Source organism: Leucoraja erinacea, chromosome 18 (genome assembly GCF_028641065.1).
Source record: "Leucoraja erinacea ecotype New England chromosome 18, Leri_hhj_1, whole genome shotgun sequence".
Lineage (NCBI taxonomy): Eukaryota > Metazoa > Chordata > Chondrichthyes > Rajiformes > Rajidae > Leucoraja > Leucoraja erinaceus.
Window position 1 is genome coordinate 36,637,884 of NC_073394.1, and position 20,586 is coordinate 36,658,469.

The 20,586-nt window shown below is 44.9% G+C and overlaps 1 protein-coding gene and 1 long non-coding RNA gene across 2 annotated transcripts in view; both read left to right on the forward strand.

The window, feature by feature from the left end:
• LOC129705977 (uncharacterized) overlaps window positions 1–20,586 on the forward strand; it is a 126,055-nt gene that overhangs the window by 89,802 nt on the left and 15,667 nt on the right. The window contains exons 20-24 of the mRNA XM_055649951.1: window positions 15,773–15,811; window positions 16,056–16,088; window positions 17,142–17,180; window positions 17,507–17,536; window positions 19,164–19,202. Of these exons, the coding sequence (XP_055505926.1) occupies window positions 15,773–15,811; window positions 16,056–16,088; window positions 17,142–17,180; window positions 17,507–17,536; window positions 19,164–19,202 (180 nt within the window). The remainder of the gene's footprint in view (window positions 1–15,772; window positions 15,812–16,055; window positions 16,089–17,141; window positions 17,181–17,506; window positions 17,537–19,163; window positions 19,203–20,586) is intronic.
• Window positions 9,233–12,172, forward strand: LOC129705934 (uncharacterized). The gene is made up of 4 exons (XR_008724984.1): window positions 9,233–9,272; window positions 10,101–10,133; window positions 11,274–11,312; window positions 12,146–12,172. It is a non-coding gene; the product is annotated as an uncharacterized LOC129705934 (long non-coding RNA).

The window sequence follows — 20,586 nt, forward strand, 5'->3', positions numbered from 1 at the left end:
GAATCTTAAGAAAGAAATTAGAAAAGCTCAAAGAAGATATGAGGTTGCTTTGGCAAGTAACGTGAAAGTAAATACAAAGGGTTTCTACAGCTATATTAATAGCAAAAGGATAACGAGGGATAGAATTGGTCCATTAGAGAGTCAGAGTGGACAGCTATCTGCAGAGCCAAAAGAGATGGGGGAGATATTGAACAATTTATTTTCTTCGGTATTCACCAAGGAGAAGGATATTGAATTATGTGACGTAAGGGAAACACGTAGAGTAGCTATGGAAACTATGAGATTCAAAGAAGAGGAAGAACTGACACTTTTGTAAAATTTAAAAGTGGGTAAGTCTCCAGGTCCAGACAGGATATTCCCTAGGACATTGAGGGAAGTTAGCGTAGAAATAGCAGGGGCTATGACAGAAATATTTCAAGTGTCATTAGAAATGGGAATAGTGCCGGAGGATTGGCGTATGCGCATGTTGTTCCATTGTTTTAAAAGGGTTCTAAGAGTAAACCTAGCAATTATAGACCTGTTAGTTTGACATCAGCGGTGGGCAAATTAATGGAAAAGATACTTAGAGATAATATATATAAGCATCTGGATAAACAGGGTCTGATTAGGAACAGTCAACATGGATTTGTGCCAAATATTTGACTAATCTTCTTGAGGTTACTCGGGTAATTGATGAGAGTAAATCAGTGGATGTTGTATATATGGACTTCAGTAAGGCCTTTGACAAGGTTCCTCATGGAAGGTTGGTTAAGAAGATTCAATTGTTGGGTATTAATGGTGGAGTAGCAAGATGGATTCAATAGTGGCTGAAAGGGAGATGCCAGAGAGTAATGATGGATGGCTGTTTGTCAGGTTGGAGGCCAGTGACTAGTGGGGTGCCTCAGGGATCCATGTTGGGTCCACTGTTGTTTGTCATGTACATCAATGATCTGGATGATGGTGTGGTAAATTGGATTAGTAAGCATGCAGATGATACTAAGGTAGGTGGTGTTGTGGATAATGAAGTAGATTTTCAAAGTCTACAGACAGATTTAGGCCATTTGGAAGAGTGGGCTGAAAGATGGCAGATGGAGTTTAATGATGATAAGTGTGAGGTGCTACATCTTGGCAGGACAAATCAAAATAGGACGTACATGGTAAATGGTAGTGAATTGAGGAATGCAGTTGAACAGAGGGATCTAGGAATAACTGTGCACAGTTCCCTGAAGGTGGAATCTCATGTCGATAGGGTGGTAAAGAAAGCTGTTGGTGTGCTGGCCTTTAGTAATCAGAGCATTGAGTATAGAAGTTGGGATGTAATGTTAAAATTGTACAAGGCATTGGTGAGGCCAATTCTGGAGTAATGTGTACAATTTTGGTCGCCTAATTATAGGAAGGATGTCAACAAAATAGAGAGAGTACAGAGGAGATTTACTAAAATGTTGCCTGGGTTTCAGCAACTAAGTTACAGAGATAGGTTGAACAAGTTAGGTCTTTATTCTTTGGAGCGCAGAAGCTTAAGGGGGGACTTGATAGAGGTCTTTAAAATGATGAGAGGGATAGACAGAGTTGACGTGAATAAGCTTTTCCCACTGAGAGTAGGGAAGATTCAAACAAGAGGACATGACTTGAGAATTAAAGGACAGAAGTTTAGGGGTAACATGGGGGGGAACTTCTTTACTCAGAGAGTGGTAGCTGTGTGGAATGAGCTTCCAGTGGTGGTGGTGGAGGCAGGTTCGATTTTATCATTTAAAAATAAATTGGATAGTTATATGGACGGGAAAGGAATGGAGGGTTATGGTCTGAGTGCAGGTAGATAGGACTAGGGGAGAATAAGTGTTCGGCACGGACTAGAAGTGCCGGGATTGCCTGTTACCTTGCTGTAATTGTTATATGTGTTCCTTCAGCCGCTTACACCTTGGTGCTCAGGTTCAGAGCGCCCAGTCACCCTCCAGCCCTAGGCGGTTTGTGTGGGAAAATGAACCCCAGCCTCCCGTCTCCCCCGGCCAGTGATGTGTTGAACGCAGTGGTCTAGACCAATTGCCAACAATTCCCGCCCCCCGGAGACGTCATGTCCATTATTTGGCTTTTAGGCGTTGCGTCCATTCAGCGAGTTGGCTTTTCGGCATTGCGCCCTTTTGGTTAGTTGGCTTTTAGGCGTCCCGCCCTTTTGGTTATTTGGCTTTAGCCGTTGCGTCCGTTCGGTTATTTGGCTTTTCGGCGTTGCGCCCTTTTGGTTATTTGGCTTTTTTGCATTGTTTCCGTTCGGTTATTTGCTTTCACTTCTTCGCTTTGGCTTCTCATCCTTCAACGGCACGTCCAGGTACCATGCCAATCATGATTGATCACGGATGAGGTGCCAGAAGACTGGAGGATGGCTAATGTTGTCACCTCTATTAAATAAGGGCTGCAAGGCAAAGCCTGGGAACTATAGACCAGTGAGCCTAACATCTATGCTAGGCATGTTACTGGAGAGTGTGCTGAGGGATAAGATGTATATACATTTCAGCTAGGCATGTGAAAAGGTTCCATATGGTTGGCTGCTCTGGATGGTTAGATCACATGGGATCCAGGTATAGCTAGCTGACTAGATAGAAAATTAGCTTAATGAATGGAAGCAGTGGGTGATTATGGAAGGTTTTATTTTAACTGAAGGTCTGTGACGGGTGATGTGTCTCATTGTTTTATATCAATTATTTGGATGAGAATGTATAAGGTATAAATAGTAAGTTTGCTGATGAAACTAAAGTGGGTGGTATTGTAGATAACAATGATGGTCATTAAAAATTACAGCAGGATCTTTATCAGTTGGGCAAGTGGGCTGAGGAATGGTTAATGGAGATAATTAAAGATAAGTGCAAGGTATTTAATTTTCGGAAGTCAAACCAGACCAAGACCTTCACAGTAAATGTCAGGAACTGGAGTGTTATCGAGCAGAAGGATCTTGGAGCGCAGGTACATGGTTCTTCAAAGTGGTGTCACAGGTAGACAAGATAGTCAAGAAGGTTTCTAGCACATTGGTCTTCAACAGTCAGTGTATAGAGTATAGAAGTTGGGATGTTATGTTAAAGTTGGACAGGACATTGGTGAGGCTACATTTGGCGTACGGTGTTCAGTTTTGGTTACCCTGCCACAGGAAAGATGTTGTTAAGTGGGAAAGAGTGCAGAGAAGATTTACGAGGATGTTGCCAGGACCTGAGGGCCTGATAGAGGTTAGGCAGGCTAGTACTTTATTCCTTAGAGAGAGCGGGAGGATGAGGGGTGACAAATGACAAATGTATGAAAAGAACCAATCAAAGCCAGCACTGATCATCGAGGAATGGTGGAGATATGGTATCACCTTTTCCACAGTCAACAATAGACTATTGTGGGCTCCACATTTTCTTGGTCATTGGTGCTGGCTTTAATTTGTTCTTTTCATACCTTTCATTCATTTGTTCTTTGTACCTTTCCATACTTCCAGTTTCCCTCTCCCTGACTCTCAGCCTGAAGAAGGGTCCTGACCAAAAGAATCACCTACCTCCAGAGATGCTACCTGACCCGTTGGGTTACTCCAGCATTTTGTGTCTGTCTAAGAGGTAACCATTGTTGTTCTACAACTGTAAGAACTATCTTTCTGCAAGATCTTTGTTAATGTTAGTTTACCTGTTGGGTAAAAAATGCACAGATGCAATGAGGAAGCCTCTGTCTTGAATAATTTTGATGAAAAGAATGAGGAAAAGGGCAGCATCAGGGTTTTACAATAGGATGTTGATTGCTTGATTTAGCTGTGGTTCATGGAATAGACATCCATGCACAGCCTTGACATTTTGGGAATAAATTCAAAAATAAATGTGAAATATAATCTGACTTTCAGGGTGCAATTTGAGGAAGGCTGACGCATTTTTGTTGGCAGATTTAATTTGATCATCTTAGACAAAGATACTCCATCCTCTGATTGTACAAAAGCAAACTTAAAAATAAAGATGTGGGTAGTTGTAATGCAAAATAACTTAACTACAAGTGGATAAATGACTTCCTGACCAACTGAACACAATGAGCGAGGATAGGTGACAAATTATCCTCTACGGTAATCCTTGGCACTGGTGCCCCTGCAAGGATAAGTTCTCAGCCCCCTTCTAAACTTCTTATACATTCATGTGTGCAGCCAAATGCTAACGCAAATCAATTTACGAATTTGCAAAAGACACTATCGTAGAGGGCTGAATATCAAATAGTGATGAGATGGCGTACAGGAGGGACTTGGAGAAACTTATAACCTGGTACCAAGACAACAACCTCTCCCTCAGTGTCAGCAAGACAAAGGAGATCATGTCGACATCAGGAAGTGAAGCGGTCGGTACACACAACATACATTGATAGCGCCGAAGTAGGAACAGTTGAAAACTTCAAGCTCTTAGGAATAAATATCACCAGCAACTTGTCCTGGACCAGCCACATCACAGCAATGGCCAAGAAAGCACACCAACACCTCGACTTTCTCAGAAGCTAAGGAGGTTCAGTATGTCCCTAGCAACCCTCACCTTTCCACAGATGTGCCGTAGAAAGCGTTTTATAAGGATGTATCACAGCCTGGCTTGGGAACAGCTCCATCCAAGAACACACAAAATTGCATACAATTGTGAACGTAGCCCAGACCATCACACAAACCAACTTCCCTTCCATTGACTCCATCTGCACTTCACACTACCTCGACAAGGACACCAGCATAATCAACTAGAGAGTGGCCCTAACCTCCATTTATCTCAAAGGAGATCTTCAAACTATCTTTAATCAGACTTTGCTGGACTTTATCTTCCACATTATGGTGCTCTTTGTCCTCTATTAATACACTGTAGATGGCATATAGAATCGTCACTCAGGGTTCTGAGGGCCCTGATTTCATGATTGTGGACTAGATAGCACAGGACAAAAGCTTTTCACTGTAGCTGTTAACACTTGACACAATTAAACTAAACTAAGCTAATAAACTAAACTAAACTAAAAGTTGTTTCAGTGAGTTATTGAAGAATCTGTGTGTACCCAGTGCAGTCCCTTGTTCATGTTGATTGATATCTGACTTCCTTTTATACAGCGGGACCCCATGAGTATTTTCCACCAGCTCAGCACACAGGTTAGTCCTGCTCACTCCAGTGTTTCTGTATTTGTTACAGAATGTATTTTTCCTTTTGAACATAGCACCAGTTTGGGATATGATATTTTTACCTTTCAGCCAGTTTTCTTCCTTTCATTGTTTGAACTGACCTTGTGATTCTCTTCACAAAAAAGGACCATTCCTTTTTGTCTCCGTGTGTCCCTTGCCAATGTTATCTCTGTGGGGAGCAGTGTTGGCTGAGCAGGAACTGGGGGCTGAAGTCAGTCCCCATTGTGACAGGACTGGGTCAGTGAGAGCTTCTGTTGGGAGGCTGGTTCCGTCTGGTGACCAGATTCCTTCACACAGATTAGATTGTTGCCTGGTGCGATGACTGTTCGCCAATAGATATCACACGGGGACGGGGGCAGCTGCTCAGTACTGTGTTGTCTCCAGATCCTGTTCCAAGTATCTGACGTTGTATCACAGGATCACTGGATCTTTTCATCATCACATTGACATTACTGATTACATTTATAGCTTCCATCTGTAATGTAAATTAGACCGTAAGACAGAGAAGCAGAATTAGGCCATTCGGCCCATCAAGTCACCTCTGGCATTAGATCATGGCTGATCTATTTTTCTCTCTCAACCCCATTCTCCTGCCTTCTCCCCATAACGTTTGACAGCCTTACCAACCTCAGAACCTAATCAATCTCCGCTTTAAAAACACCCAATGACTTGACCTCCCCAGCCACCTGTGGCAATGAATTCCATAGATTCACCAACCTCTGGCAAAAGACATTCACCTTCATCTTCATTCTTATATATCGGTATCATCAGTTTTGCTGGATGTTACAGTGAAGTGACATTTGAACCCTTCTCGCCAGCAGAAAATGACAACTAGCATCCACCCAGCGAAGGTCAGACACAGTTTGCAATATGAGATAATGGTGATAGATCCACTTGTTTCCAAAGGTAGAATTCTTTGTCCCTGACACATGTTGAGGGGTTGGTGAAGATCTGCTTGACCAGTGAATTTGTCGTTGTCTCAGATGATCGCTCAGTGACTCACCTACTCAAGTTCTAAGTGTCCTCCATTCTTTGACGAGGTCAATGTGGGAACTGCAGTCTATTCCACAGATGGGACAGGGCATCTTGACAGGGAAGCAGGGTGGACAGATAGTCAGGTGGTTCAATACTTCTGCCACAAGCAAAGATTCAAGTTGGCCATTTGAACATGAAATCTGTTTGGGATTTGATACTTTACCTACCCATCAATGTCCTCCCTTTCACTGTGAACTGACCTTCTGATCCTCCATTACTGGAAGAACTGGTCCACTTCTTTCCTCCAGGTTAACGATCACGTTGCCCTGAGGTGAAAAGCCTTTGATTTTGAAACGTGGTCCCCTTGCTCCAGCGTTGAAATGCGAGTTGCCGAGGGACTCCCTGAGGCTGGTGAGGTGACTGACGTGATGGGCAGCATCTCTGGTGAGATGGAATAGATGACATTTCAGATCGAGACCCTTCTGCAGACAGAGTCAATGGAAAAGGAAATGAGAAATAAAGATTGTGATATAGAGAGACACAGAACAAAGAAGTAACGATAATCAGGAAAATGGTCCATTCTTGGATGTGGGCCAGGTGAAAACGAGTTAAACGGACAATGAAACACACCAGAGTGCCAATGAAACTAGTACAATGACTAGGATGGGCGCGAGATGGAGAGAGATTACAGAGAGCATTAACACAAACTTTTAATAAAACACATTAAAATTAACAAATAAAAGACGAAAAAACAGACAGACTGTTGGCGAGGCAGCCATCACTGACAGCGCCACATGGTGAAATACTTCGTGATGAGAGGTAGCGAGGTGCTCCTTGAGGATGGCAAGGTGACAGGAAGCCTGCGATCCCTCTGATCTGGCTCAACCCGTCCACAGTTTAAAATCAGCTTACCTCTGGCGAACACAAGCATGTGTCCGCACCTTAATAATAATAATAATAATAAATTTTATTTGCGGGCGCCTTCCAAAGTCTCAAGGACACCTTACAGAGAGTAACAAGAGAGAAAAAACATATAGTCGGAGTAAAATAAATAATAAGGACATCACCAATACACAAATTAAAGACAGAAATCGCTCCAAAGACAAAAAAAACAAAAACACAATGTGAAGAGAGAGCAGCGGCAGCTAAAGTGCGCCAGCGTCCACTCTCCCTTCTGACAGCCATCTGGGACACAGACTAACATATTAACTTACACACAAAAAAAATCATCCCCCAACAATGATTGCCGCTGTGGGGGAAGGCACAATGTCCAGTCCCCATCTCCGGTTCTCCCAAAGTCAGGCCTATTGAGGCCACCGCTATTGCCTCTACAGAGGCCCGATGTTCCTGGCCGTTCTGGCCGGGTGGTGTTGCCCCGGCGTCGGGAGAGTCCTTTCAGCAATAGCGCTCCAGCGCTGTGCCGCCACCGAAGCCGAGGTGCTGGGCGGTCCCCGACAGGAAACGGCGCTCCACGCCCGCTGGTAGGCCACGAGGACGGGTTGATGGGGCAGCCCGGAGAAACAGCTGCCTTACCAACCAGGTAGGGACCTAGAAATATTAATACCCTCTACCCCCCACATTAAAAAGTAATTTCTCCCACAGACAAGGCACAGAACACACTAAAACTTCCAAAAAAAGGTGAATTAGACGGACGGCTGCTGGTTAGCAGCCGTTCCCCAAGATGGCTCCTCCTCGACCTTGACATAGGGGTCCGCCTGTCCCTTGTCAACATGCTCTCAGGGGAACAGTGTCGGCTTAGCAGGAACTGGGGGCTGAAGTCAGTCCCCACTGAGACAGGACTGGGTCAGTGAGAGCTGTTGGGAGGCTGGTTCCCTCTGGTGAACAGATGGATCAGACTGTTGTCTGGTACAGTGACTGCTTGCCAGTGGACATCACACCAGAACTGGGGAAGGTGGTACAGCTGCTCAGGACTCGGGTGTCTCCAGATCCTGTTTCAAGTCTTGGCCGTGGTATATCGGGATGACTGGCTCTCCCCATCTCATTGAACTTACTGATTAGATCTGTATCTTCCATCTGTTGTTTAAATACATCAGCATTATCAGCATGTATGTCATTCATGGTGAAGTGATATTTGAATCCTTTTCCCCAGCAGACCATGGCAGATACCAACCACCCAGTGAAGGTCAGTCACAGTTTCAATGTTCTTGAATTTGGGAAAATAGTGATGGATCCACTTGTTCCCAGAGACAGAACCCTTTGTCTCTGACACTGGCTGTGGAGCTGGTGAAGATCTGCTTGTCCAGTGAATTTGTCTTCTCAGATGCTCCCTCAGGTTGGACTCACTTCCACTCAGACTCATAGTCATAAAGCGTGGAAATGGGCCCTTTGGCAAAAACTGACCACACCAATGTCTTGTACAATTGTAACATAACCTCCCATTTCTATACTCAATACTCTGACTGATAAAGGCCAATGTGCTGAAAGCATTCTTAAACATGATATATTCCTGTGACACCACTTTCAATGAACTATGTACCTGTGCTCCCGGATCCCTCAGTTATACAACAATCCCCTGAGCCTGACTAAACGGTGCATGTCCTGCCCTGGATAGACTTTCAAAAATACTACAATTTGCACTAATCTCTATTAATCTCCAACAAGGTTAGACTATAACATTTGGTTCCCTTCTCCTAAATATGTCGGAATGAGCTGCAGATGCTGTTTTACATTGAGGAGAGACAAAAGCTGTTTGGGATCGAGACTCTTCAGTCTATAGAAGGGTCTCGACCCGAAATGTCACCCATTTCTTCTCTCCAGAAATGCCGCCTGTCCCTCTGTTACTCCAACATTTTGTGCTTATACCTCACCAAAATGTTGACATTGAGGATGCCGAAGGCCCAGGCACTGCTCCCTGCAGCACCGTTAAATCACAGCCATCTAGCCCGAGACACTCACATTCATTCCTCATTCCTGTTTCCTGTACGCCCTGTCAGCTTCTAAATTTCATTACAAATCTGCACACAGATTTACATATTCTCATATTAAAGAATGGAAAGTCCAATGTTTATCGAGATAATAATCCGCATCTTTCCCATGTGTAATTTTAGTATCTCTGTGTACGCAGAGTGGTATTTTGTTCTTGATAATGACTGATATCTGACTTCCTCTTGTACAGCACCACCCCATGAGCATTTTCCACCAGGTCATGAACCAGGTAAGATCTGGTCTGACCCAGAGTCAGATATTCACCCCTCGCGCTCCGTCTATATTCTAATGTTGGTCTTCCTCCAATGTTTCAATGTTTTCTACAGCTATGAAATCCAGTTATTATTTTGAATACAGCATCATTCTGAGATGTGATACTTTAACCTTCCCAACAATTTCCTTCCTTTCACTGTGAACTGACCTTGTTTATCCTTCATCAATAGACGGATCAATCCACCTCGTTCCCCTTGGTAACAAACTCGATGACCAGACGTAAAATACCTTTGTTTTTTAAACATAGTTCCCTTGTTCCAGCGATTAAATATTTCATTATGAGAGGTAGCGAGGGGTTCCTTCAGGCTCTCAAGGTGACAGGAAGCCTGAACTTTCCCTGTGCTCCCTCTGCTCGGGCTGTTGGGTTCAGCAACCCATCCACAGTTTAAAATCAGCTTACCTCTGGCATGTGTCCACACCTGGACCATGGTCCGCCTGTCCCTTGTCAACATGGCCTCAGGGGAACCGTGTTGGCTGAGCTCCTGTTGGGAGGCTGGTACCCTCTGGTGACCAGATTCCTTCTCATGGATCAGCTTGTTGTCTGGTGCGGTGACTGCTCGCCGATGGACCTCACACCAGAACCGGTAAGGTGCTACAGCTGCCAAGACTGGGATCTCCAGATCCTGTTCCAAGTCTTGGCCGTTGTATAACGGGATGACTGGCTCTCCCCATCTCATTGAACTGATTGATTAGATTTGTATCTTCCATCTGTTGTTTAAATACATCGGTATCATCAGCATTGATGTCATTTATGGTGAAATTATATTTGAATCCTTTTTCCCAGCAGACCATGGCAGATACCAACCACCCAGTGAAGGTCAGTCACAGTTTGAATGTTCTTGAATTTAGGAAAATAAAGATGGATCCAATTGTTCCCAGAGACAGAACCCTTTGTCTCTGACACTGGCTGTGGAGCTGGTGAAGATCTGCTTGTCCAGTGAATTTGTCGTCTTCTCAGCCGCTCCCTCAGGTCGGAGGGTGACTCACTTCCACTCAGTCTCATAGTCATACAGCATGGAAACAGGCCCTTTGGCAAAAACTTGCCACAATACTCCAAATGTGGCCTCACCAATATCTTGTACAACAGCATCATAACCTCCCAACTTCTGTCCTCAATAATCCAACTGAAAAAGGCCAATGTGCTGAATGCTTTCTGAAACATGATATATTCCTGTGACGCCACTTTCAAGGAACTATGTACCTATGATCCCAGATCCCTCAGTTCTACAACTCTCCCCAGAGCCCTTCTATTCACTGTGATGGCCGTCAAATTTCACTGTACCTTAATTGGTACATGTGACAATTAAATTGAATCTTGAATCTTGCCCTGGTTAGACTTTCAAAAATTCAACAGCTCACATATCTCTATTAACGTCCTTCAAGGTTAAAATATAACATTTGGTTCCCTCACCTAAAATGGATAGGAAGGAATTGCAGATGCTCGTATACACTGAAGATGGACAGAACAATGCTGGAGTAACTCAGCGGGACAGGCAGCGTCTCTGGATGGTAGGAGTGGGTGAGGTTTCGGGTCACGATCTTTCTTCAGTCTATAGCAGGAGTTCGACCCAAAAGGTCACCCATGACATCTCTCCTGTGAGGAAGCCTGTCCCTCTGTTACTCCAGCATTTGTGTCTACCCCTCACCCTAAACATGGATGACATTGAATGTCTGAGGACCAAGCACTGATCCCTACAGCTCCATTCAGTCACTGTAATCGAACCCGAGACACTCCCATTCTTTCTTCATTCCTGTTTCTTGTACGCTTGTCTGCTTCCAAATTTCATTACAAATCTGCAGGCTGATTTACATATTCTCATATTTTAATAAAGGGCAAGTCCAAAGTTTATCGAGATATTAATCTGCATCTTTCCCCTGTGTTATTTTAGTTTCTGTGTATACGCAGTGTGGTACTTTTTTCTTGATAACGTTTGTTATCTAACTTCCTATTTTACAGCACCACCCCATGAGCATTTTGCACCAGCTCATGCACCAGGTAAGATCTGGTCTGACCTAGAGTGGGATATTCACCCCTCGAGCTCCGTCTATATTCTACCGTTGGTTTTCCTCCAGTGTTTCAATGTTTTATTCGAAAAGGAAATCCAATTATCCTTTTGAATACAGCATCATTCTGAGATGTGATACCTTAACCGTCCCAGCAATTTCCTTCCTTTCACTGTGAACTGACCTTGTTATCCTTCATCACTAGACGGACCAGTCCACGTCGTTCTCCTTGGTAACAAACTCGATGACCAGACATAAAACGCCATTGTTTTTGAAACATGGTTCCCATGTTCCAGCGGTGAAATACTTCATGATGAGAGGTAGCGAGGGGCTCCTTGAGGCTGGCAAGGTGACAGGATTCCTGAGCTTTCCCTGTGCTCCCTCTGCTCGAGCTGTTGGGTTCAGCAACCTGTCCACAGTTTAAATTCAGCTTACCTCTGGCGAACACAATCATGTGTCCACACCATGACATAGGGGTCCGCCTGTCCCTTGACAACATGCCCTCTGCGGGGGCAGTGTTGGCTTAACAGGAATTAGGGTCCGAAGTCAGTCCCCTCAGAGACTACAGATGTTGACCATATTCCTTCACGTGGATCAGATTGTTGTCTGGTGCAGTGATTGCTCGCCAGTGGACACACACCAGAACTAGGGAAGGTGGTACAGCTGCTCAGGACTGGGGTGTTTCTAGGCCGTTGTTTAAAGGGATGACTGGCTTTCCTCATCTCATTGAACTTACTGATTAGATCTGTATATACCACTGTTGCTTAAATACATCGGAATCATCAGTCATTTATGGTGAACTGATAGTTGAATCCTTTTTCTCAGCAGACCATGGCAGATACCAACCACCCAATGAAGGTCAGTCATAGTTTGAATGTTCTTGAATTTGGGAAAATAGTGACGGATCCACGTGTTCCCAGCGACAGAACCCTTTGTCTCTGACACTGGCTGTGGAGCTGGTGAAGGCCAATGTACTGAAAGCATTCTGAAACATGATATATTCCTGTGTCGCCACTATCAAGCAATGGTGTACCTATGATCCCAGATCCCTCAGTTCCACAACACGCCCCTGACCCCGACTACACTGTGCAGGTCCTGCCCTGGATAGACTTTCAAAAATACAGCAACTCGCACTTATCTCTATTAACCTCTAATAAGGTTAACCTATAACATTTGGTTCCCATAACCCTAAATATGTCGGATTGAACTGCAGATGCTGGTTTATATTGAAGATAGACAAACGCTGGAGTAACTGTGCAAGTCTGGAGAAGGAATGGGTGGTGTTTTGGATCGAGACTCTTCTTCAGTCTATAGAAGGGTCTTGACCCGAAACGTCACCCATTCCTTCTCTCCAGAAATGCCACCTGTCCCTCTCTTACTCCAACATTTTGTGTCTATCCCTCACCCAAAACATTGACATTGACGATGTCTGAGGCCCAGGCACTGATCCCTGCAGCAGCGTTCAGTCACAGCCATCTAGCCCGAGACACTCACATTCATTCCTCATTCCTGTTTCCTGTACGTTCGTCAGCTTCCAAATTTCATTACAAATCTACACATAGATTTACATATTCTCATAATAAACAATGGAAAGTCCAATGTTTATCGAGATATGAATCCGCATCTTTCCCATGTGTAAATTAAGTTCTTCTGTACACATAGTGTGGTACTTTGTTCTTGATAAAGAATGATATCTGACTTCCTCTTTTACAGCACCACCCCATGAGCATTTTCCACTTGCTCATGAACCAGGTAAGATCTGGTCAGACCCAGAGTCGAATATTCACCCCTCGAGTTCCGTCTATATTCTAATGTTGGTCTTCCTCCAGTGTTTCAATGTTTACAACAGATATGAAATCCTGTTATTCTTTTGAATACAGCATCATTTTGAGATGTGATACCTTAACCTTCCCATCAATTTCCTTTCTTTCACTGTGAACTGACCTTGTTATCCTTCATCACTCGACAGACCAATCCACTTTGTTCCCCTTGGTAACAAACACAATGACCAGACGTAAAATGCCTTTGTTTACAGTACCACCCTGTATTGTCCTCAGTTTAAAATCAGCTTACCTGTAGCGAACTTGAAATTAAACAAGCATGTTCAATTTCAAGTTCACATTTATTGCCACTTGCACCAATTAGGGATGAGTGAAATGTGATTTACCATGCTGCCATACAATCAAAAAGAGCACAATACACAAGAGAATATAACATGAGCATCCACCACAGTGGAATCAACATTCTTCACTGTGGTGGAAGGCAATAACGTTCAGTCAGTCCTCATCCTTTGTTCATCCGTGGTCGGGGCCATGAACCCTCCACAGACACCGCTATGGACGGGCCCTCTCGTCGGGATGCTCAAAACTCCGTCGAGACGGACAGACGCTCCACGGCTTGGAGGTCTCGAATCGGCCGCTTGCTACCGGAGACCGTGGCTTCACGATGATATAGGCCGCAAGCTGGCGGTCGGATCTCTTCTCCAGTGATCCCCGGCGAGGGATCCCAGACTCAGCGGCTAGAAGCTCCGCAGAAGCTCCCCGGCAAGGGACCGCCTGGCTCCGCGATGGAAACTCCGCGCTGCGCCTGCTGTTGAAGCTCTGGGCCCGACTCCGGGAGAGGCCGCAACAATCCAAGCTGTTAGGCCGCAAGGGAGGACGAAAATGCGACTGGGAGAAAAGTCGGATACCATTGAGGTAAGTGACTAAAATACTGTTCCCCCCTATTTCCGGCCCCCACACTAAAACACACTTTAAAAATTCTGTAAACAACAAAAAGTTGAAAGGACGAACAGCTGCCGGCGAGGCTGATAGCTCGCGGCGCTTACCGATGGACGTATAAGTGGGCATGTGCCCACGCCATGACATCGGGGTCCCATTCATTCCTCTTTCCCATACGGCCGTCTGCTTTCAATTTACATATTCTCAAATTATGAAAAAGGGAAAGTTCAATGTTTATCAAGATATTCATTTGCATCTTTCCCATGTGTTATTTAATAGACAATAGGAGCAGGCGTAGGCTATTCGTCCCTTCAAGCCAGCACCACCATTCACTGTGATCATGGCTGATCATCCACAATCAGTATCCCGTTCTTGCCTTCTCCCCATATCCCCTGACTCCGCTATCTTTAAGAGCTCTATCTAACTCTCTCTTGGAAGCATCCAGAGAATTGGCTTCCACAACCTTCTGAGGCAGAGAATTCCACAGATTCACAACTCTCTAGGTGAAAAAGTTTTTCCTCATCTCCGTTCTGATTGGCCTACACCTTATTCTTAAACTGTGGCCCCTGGTTCTGGACTCCCCCAACATCGAGAACATGTTTCCTGCCTCTACCCCGTCCAATCCCTTAATAATCGTATATGTGTCAATAAGATCCTCTCATCCTTCTAAATTCCAGAATAGACAATGCTGAGTTACTCCATTCTCTCAGCATATGACAGTCCAGCCATCCCGGGCATTAACCTCGTGAACATACGCTGCACTCCCTCAATAGCAAGAATGGCCTTCCTCAAATTTGTGGACAAAAACTGCACACAATACTCCAGGTGTGGTCTCACTAGGGAACTGCAGAAGGACCTCTTTGCTCCTATACACAATTCCTTTTGATATGAAGGCCAACATGCCATTAGCTTTCTTCATGGCCTCCTGTACCTGCTTGCTTATTTTCAATGACTGATGAACAAGGACACCCAGATCTCGTTGTAATTCCCCTTTTCCCATCTTGCACCATTCAGATAATAATTTTTCCTTGTCGAGTCTCCGTTGTCGTTGGGCCTAACATCGTGGAGCCTGCGGACTCACCGTCGCGGAGCTGCCCGACTTCGGAGTGCGGAGCTCTGTGGTGGTGTGTGGTTGCGACCCGACTTTGGAGCTTCAGAGGCTTCAGCTGCAGGCCTGTGGACGGTAACATCGGGAGCTCGCGGGACCCTGGTGGGAGACTGCTTTTCGGTGCTCCCGCAATGGCAAACTTTGCCCACCCAATCGAGGGGTTTAAATCGACCTGGAGCGGGGCCTTACATCGCCCGGTGCGGCTTAAAAGGCTGCGGGACATACCATCGCCCGCCGGGGGGCTCTAACATTTAACATGAGGAGCCTCGATCGGCTCAATGCAGCGGTTTGGCTGCTTGACTGCAGGAGCTGTTTTTTTTTGTTTGTATTATGACTGCAGAAACGTAATTTTGTTTGAACTTATGTTCAAATGACAATAAACGATTCTGATTCTGATTCAGATTTACCTTCCTGTTTTTGCCACCAAAGAGGATAACCTCACATTTATCCACATTAAACTGCCTCTACCATGCATCTGTCCACTCACCCAACATGTCTAAGTCACCCTGCATCCTCATAGCATCCTCCTCACAGTTCACACTGCCACCCAGCTGGCTATCTGTGTATACACAGTGTGGTACCTTGTTCTTGATAATGAATGATATCTGACTTCCTCTTTTACAGCGGGATCCTATGAGCTTTTTCCACCACCTCACAAGCCAGGTAAGATCTGGTCTGGCCCAGAGTCCAATATTCACCCCTGGGGAAGGTGGTACAGCTGCACAGGACTGGGGTGTCTCCAGATCATGTTCCAAATTTTGACTGCTGTTTAACGAGATGACTGGCTCTCCCCATATCATTGAACTTATTAATTAGATCTGTATCTTCCATCAGTTGTTTAAATACATCTGTATCATCAGCATTGATGTCATTTATGGTGAAGTGATATTTGAATCCTTTTCCCCAGCAGACCATGGCAGATACCAACCACCCAGTGAAGGTCAGTCACAGTTTCAATGTTCTTGAATTTGGAAAAAGAGTGATGGATCCACTTGTTCCCAGAGACAGAACCCTTTGTCTCAGACTCTAGCTGTGGAGCTGGTGAAGATCTGCTTGTCCAGTGAATTTATCTTCTTCTCAGGCGCTCCCTCAGGTTGGAGGGTGACTCACTTCCACTCACTCATATCCATACAGCGTGGACATGGGCCCTTTGGCAAAAACTGACCACAATACTCCAAATGTGGCCTCATCAATGTCTTGTACAACAGTAACATAACCTCCCAACTTCTATACTCAATACTCTGACTGATGAAGGCAAAGGTGCTGAAAGCAATGTTAAACATGATATATTCTTGTAACGCCACTTTCAAGGAAGAATGTACCAGAACTCCCAGATCCCTCAGTTCTACAGCACACCCCTATGACCGACTACACTGTGCAGGTAGACAAAAGTGCTGATGAAACTCAGCAGGTGCAGCAGCATCTATGGAGCGAAGGAAATAGGTTCTTATACACTGTGCAGGTCCTGTCCTGGATAGACTTAAAAAAATACAACAACTCGCACTTATCTCTATTAAACTCCAAGGTTAAACTATAACATTTGGTTCCCTTACCCTATCTGGTGTTTGGGATTGAGACTCTTCTTCAGTCTATATAAGTGTCTCGACCCAAAACGTCACCCATTCCTTCTCTCCAGAAATGCTGCCTGTCCCTCTGTTACTCAAACATTTTCTGTCTATCCCTCACCCAAAACCTTGACATTGACGATGTCTGAGGCCCAGGCACTGATCCCTGCAGCACCGTTCAATCACAGCCATCTAGCCCCAGACACTCACATTCATTCCTCATTCCTGTTTCCTGTACGTCTGTCAGCTTCCAAATTTAATTACAAATCTCCACACAGATTTACATATTCTCATATTAAACAATGGAAAGTCCAATGTTTATCGAGATATGAATCTGCATCTTTCCCATGTGTAATATAAGTATCTCTGTATATGTAGTGTGGTTCTTTTTCTTGATAATGACTGATATCTGACATCCTCTTTTACAGCGGGACCCTATGATCATTTTCCAGCAGCTCATGAGCCAGGTAAGATCTGGTCCGTCCCAGAGTCGAATATTCACCCTTCGAGCTCTGTCCACATTCATCTGTTGATTTTCCTCCTGTGTTTCAATGTTTACTATGAAAAGGACATCACACCAGAACTGGGGAAGGTGGTACAGCTGCACAGGACTGGGGTGTCTCCAAATCCTGTTCCAAGTATTGGCTGCTGTTTAACGGGATGACTGGCCCTCCCCATCTCATTAAACTTATTAATTAGATCTGTATCTTCCATCTGTTGTTTAAATACATCTGTATCATCGGCATTGATGTCATTTATGGTGAAGTGATATTTGAATCCTTTTCCCCAGCAGACCATGGCAGATACCAACCACCCAGTGAAGGTCAGTCACAGTTTGAATGTTCTTGAATTTGGGAAAATAGTGATGGATCCACTTGTTCACGGAGACAGAACCCTTTGTCTCTGACACTGACCATGGAGCTGGTGAAGATCTGCTTGTCCAGTGAATTTGTCTTCTTCTCAGGTGCTCCCTCAGGTTGGAGGGTGACTCACTTCCACTCTGACTCATAGTCATACAGCGCATGGTAATGAGCCCTTTGGCAAAAACTGACCATAATACTCCAAATATGGCCTCACCAATGTCTTGTACAACAGTAACATAAACTCCCAACTTCTATACTCAATACTCTGATGAAGGCCAAGGTGCTGAAAGCATTCTTAAACATGATATATTCTTGTAACGCCACTTTCAAGGAAGAATGTACCAGAACTCCTAGATCCCTCAGTTCTACAGCACACCCCTGAGCCCGACTACACTGTGCAGGTAGACAAAAGTGCTGGAGAAACTCAGCACGTGCAGCAGCATCTATGGAGCGAAGGGAATAGGTTCTTATACACTGTGCAGGTCCTGCCCTGGATAGACTTTCAAACATACAACAACTCGCACTAATCTCAATTAAACTACAAGGTTAAACTATAACATTTGGTTCCCCAAACCGAAATATGTCGGAATGAACTGCAGATGCTGATATATACTGAGGATAGACAAATGCTGGAGTAACTGTGCAGCTTAGGCAGCATCTCCGGAGAGAAAGAATGGATGGTGTTTGGGATTGCGACTCTTCTATATATAAGGGTCTCGACCCAAAACGTCACCCATTTCTTCTCTCCAGAAATTCCGCCTGTCCCTCTGTTACTCCAACATTTAGTGTCTATCATTCAGTGGTGGCCAGTGCTCTGTTTTTTGCTGTGGCCTGTTGGGGAGAAGGCGCCCGCATGGCGGACAAAAACAGACTGGACAAGCTGATCAGGAAGGCCGGCTCAGTGGTCGGGGCTGAGCAACTAACGGTCCAGCAGGTGGCGGAGGCCAGAACTCTGAACAAATTAGGTTCAATAATGACCAACCCCACTCACCCACTCCACGCCCTGAAGGTGATCAAGAGCAGCATCTTCAGTCAGAGACTGATTGCACCAATGTGCAAAATTGAGAGATATAGGAAGTCTTGTATACCAGCTGCTATAAGGTTTTATAATGCACAAAAATAATTTTGGATTTTTTTTAAAATATTCATTCATTGTATTTTAACTTATTAAGTATGGAAGCTATCTGAGGAAATGTGTGGTGTTATGTCTGTCTTGAAGCTGTTGTGGCACTGTAATTTCCTGTAAAGGATTATTAAAGGTTATTCAATTCAATTCAATCCCTCACCCAAAACCTTGACATTGACGATGTCCGAGGCCCAGGCACTGATCCCTGCAGCACCATTCAATCACAGCTATCTAGCCGCAGACACTCACATTCATTCCTCATTCCTGTTTCCTGTACGTTTGTCAGCTTCCAAATTTAATTACAAATCTCCACACAGATTTACATATTCTCATATTAAACAATGGAAAGTCCAATGTTTATCGAGATATGAATCTGCATCTTTCCCATGTGTAATATCTCTGTATATGTAGTGTGGTTATTTTTCTTGATAATGACTGATATCTGACATCCTCTTTTACAGCGGGTCCCTATGATCATTTTCCACCAGCTCATGAGCCAGGTAAGATCTGGTCCGGCCCAGAGTTGAATAGTCACCCCTCGAGCTCCGTCCATAAACAACTGTTGATTTTCCTCCTGTGTTTCAATGTTTACTACAAAAAGGACATCACACCAGAACTGAGGAAGGTGGTACAGCTGCACAGGACTGGGGTGGCTCCAGATCCTGTTCCAAGTATTGGCTGCTGTTTAACGGGATGACTGGCTCTCCCCATCTCATTAAACTTATTAATTAGATCTGTATCTTCCATCTGTTGTTTAAATACATCTGTATCATCGGCATTGATGTCATTTATGGTGAAGTGATATTTGAATCCACTGAGACAGGACTGGGTCAATGAGAGCTCCTGTTGGGAGGCGGGTTTCCTCTGGTGACCAGATTCCTTCTCATTGTTCAGATTTTGTCCGGTGCAGTGACTGCCCACCAGTGGACATCACACCAGAACTGTGGAAGGTGGTACAGCTGTTCAGGACTAGGGTGTCTCCTGATCCTGGTCCAAGTCTTGGCTGTTGTTTAACGGGATGACTGACTCTTCCCATCTCATTGAACTTACTGATTAAAGGCCCTACGTGGCCCTTTGATAAGGTCCCACATTGGAGATTAGTGAGCAAAATTAGAGCAAAATTAGAGTGCCGCAGGCTCTGCGCCACTCAGTCTTGGAGGCAAAGTCTTCCAGGTATTTAACCAGAAGGGTTTGTGGGACTTCAGGCGCATGTTGGGCACATTGTTCAAGTCAGCATGGATGGGAAGATCAGGGTTAGCTTCAATGGTGCACCAATCTTTTAACATCCTCTCTCTTCTGTGTATGCTGGGAGGGGCGATATGAGAGAGCACAGGGAGCCACTGCAAAGGTGCTGACTTAAGCATCCCTGTGATGACCCGCATTGCAGAGTTAAGGACCGTGTCAACTCGTTTGGTATGGCAGCTATTAGCCCAAGCTGTTGAGCAAAATACGGCTGTTGAGTAGAGTAGGGCTAAGCTTGCGGTACAGAGGGTGTGTGCATTGGATCCCTAGCTGTTGCCTGCAAGTTTCCTGATGATGTTGACCCTTGCTTTCAGTTTATCAGCCACCCTCTTCAGGTGTTCACGATAGGTGAGGGTGCGATCCAGGGTGACTCCGAGGTACTCCGAGATTCTTCACCGGCTTACCACAAAAAGACAATTGGAGCTTTGCATTGGCAAGCCGATTGCTGAGGTGTAAGGCAGTGACAGTTGTCAGATGGGTTCGGGCATGCCCTTCAAGTCTTGGGTTAGCACTATGCTAACCCAAGACTTGGTACTGAAATGCAGAGAAAATTGGTTGGCAGACAGGAAACAAAGAGTAGGGATTAATGGGTCTCTTTCAGAATGGCAGGCAGTGACTAGTGGGGTACAGCAAGTCTCAGTG